At 38.2% G+C, this 1,964-nt stretch overlaps 1 protein-coding gene across 1 annotated transcript; it reads left to right on the top strand.

Moving 5' to 3' along the window:
- Positions 1-390: 390 nt before the first annotated feature.
- On the top strand, positions 391-1,646 carry LOC311492351 (Fc receptor-like protein 1; the record flags this gene model as incomplete). Its single annotated transcript, XM_084550613.1, has 5 exons — positions 391-421; positions 564-605; positions 785-1,042; positions 1,125-1,370; positions 1,465-1,646. The coding sequence occupies 5 exons, from the start codon at positions 391-393 to the stop codon at positions 1,644-1,646; spliced, it is 759 nt and encodes a 252-aa protein (XP_084406739.1).
- Between the last annotated feature and the right edge of the window lie 318 nt (positions 1,647-1,964).

Raw genomic sequence — 1,964 nt, 5'->3', positions numbered from 1 at the left:
TTTTTGTTTTTTAATGTGGTTTTAGGTTCACTGTGTTAATACAATATGTCGAAATTAAAAGATAACTGTAAAATCACACATGTGAGGTTGTGCTGAAAAGAATGATACCAAACAAGGCGAGGTAAACTGTTTTTAAGATGAAATATAAAGGTAAAAGTAAAAGTAGTCAAAAACAGCCAATTATACTCTAGACCTCAGAGGGTTCCGCAAATGTCAGAGTGGCTCTGAATGCAGATTCGCTCTGTCTTTGCTCTTTGCACCGCCCACTGATATTAAACTAAAACACTGAAGCTATTTCCATCACCTCTGTTTCTCAGAAATCACACAGGAAGAGACCACTTCTCACTTTCCACTTCAGTCTGATGTTCAGTCAGTCAGTGGCAAGACAACATGGAGGACAGAGCTTTCTGCGTCGCACTGTGTGAGTACTGGCTCCTTTCCAGATTAAAACTTAATGATAAAGACTTTATTTACAATTAAAAATCTTATGCATGTGAAAGTCTTTGAACATTATTTAGTGAATGAACCTAAATTTAACTAATTTATTTTCTTTGCGTCTTCAGTGACTGTGATGATCCTGCTGTGTGCACAGGACCAGGAAGTTGGTGAGTAGATGTTTTGTTGGGCAGTTGTAGAAAAGAGGCAAGAATATCTTGAGATTGGTGTGTTTAATCATCACAGGAGTTCCTCTATTACTTTTCTACTTTTAAATGTTGAAGACGTCATCCAGCTGTTCACAGGAGTAAATGTCTAAACTGAATTTCTCTGTTTTTCTTTGTCTCAGATGCAGCTTTTCTTCGTATCTCTCCAAACAGACTGCAGTTCTCTGAATATGAGTCGGTCACTTTTTACTGTGAGGGAGTCTTTTACTGTGATGCTGAACATAAATTGATTGGAGGGAAGCCCTCGTGTTGCACCACTAATAACAGAACATCAAGAGGACCTAACTGCACCATTAAAAATCTTTATCAAGAGGACACTGGAAAGTATTGGTGTGAGGAAGGAGGAGAGAGAAGAAACATCATCAACATCAATGTCACTTGTATGTTTGCAGTGAGGCAGTGATATTTTGTGATTATCTCAATGTGATTTCAAGATAAATTAAATATGATCGTGTTCTTCAGCTGGTTCTGTGATCCTGGAGAGTCCTGCTCGTCCTGTGATGGAGGGAGAAGATGTGACTCTGAGCTGCAGAACCACAATATCTTCGTCCAACATCACAGCTGATTTCTATAAAGATGGAGTCCACAAGTGGAGAAGCTCCACAGGAAATCTGAGACTCAAAACAGTCTCCATGCTTGATCAAGGACTCTACAAATGTCACATCTCTGGAGTTGGAGAATCACCACAGAGCTTGCTGTCTGTTGGATGTGAGATATGTAGGTTTTTCAAATTAAGATTCATAAAGTATTGATCACATACGTGTTTACACTCTCAAACAATTCCCATCTCCTTAAGTTTCAGCTTTTCCTACCGTCGATACAGAAGATCAGGAAGACTCTAATCCTGCCTCCTCTTCCTCCATAACCACACCATGGATCGTCATCTCCGTCTTGTTGATGCTTCTCTTGTTGGTTGTTGGACTACTTCACTTTGGCAGATTTCCCTGTGCCAGAGGTGAAGAACATAAAGTGAACTTTACTTAATGCACTCATTGGTTTTGCTTTGTCACAACACGATTCTTCCATGTACACAAATTAATAATTTCAGGAAATACTACACAATTTTCCAAACTAAATGAACTTCACTCTTCTGTAACTATTGTTACTTAGGAAATCCATTCCTCAGGTTACTTTAGTTCCATTCAATATACCTTCTTTGTTTTTTTACAGATTTTCTTTCACAGTTACTGGCAGTGCTTGATTCACACTCATCAGAGCATCAGCCAGGTAGGTTTAATGTTAAAAGATTAAATTTATAGCAGAAAGCATATTAAAGGAACAGTATGTAAGAAATGTATTTCA

The sequence above is a fragment of the Chelon labrosus genome (genome assembly GCF_963514085.1).
Source record: "Chelon labrosus genome assembly, chromosome: 1".
NCBI lineage: Eukaryota > Metazoa > Chordata > Actinopteri > Mugiliformes > Mugilidae > Chelon > Chelon labrosus.
Note: the sequence above shows the minus strand (reverse complement) of the source record. Positions and strands in the feature narration are given on the sequence as shown.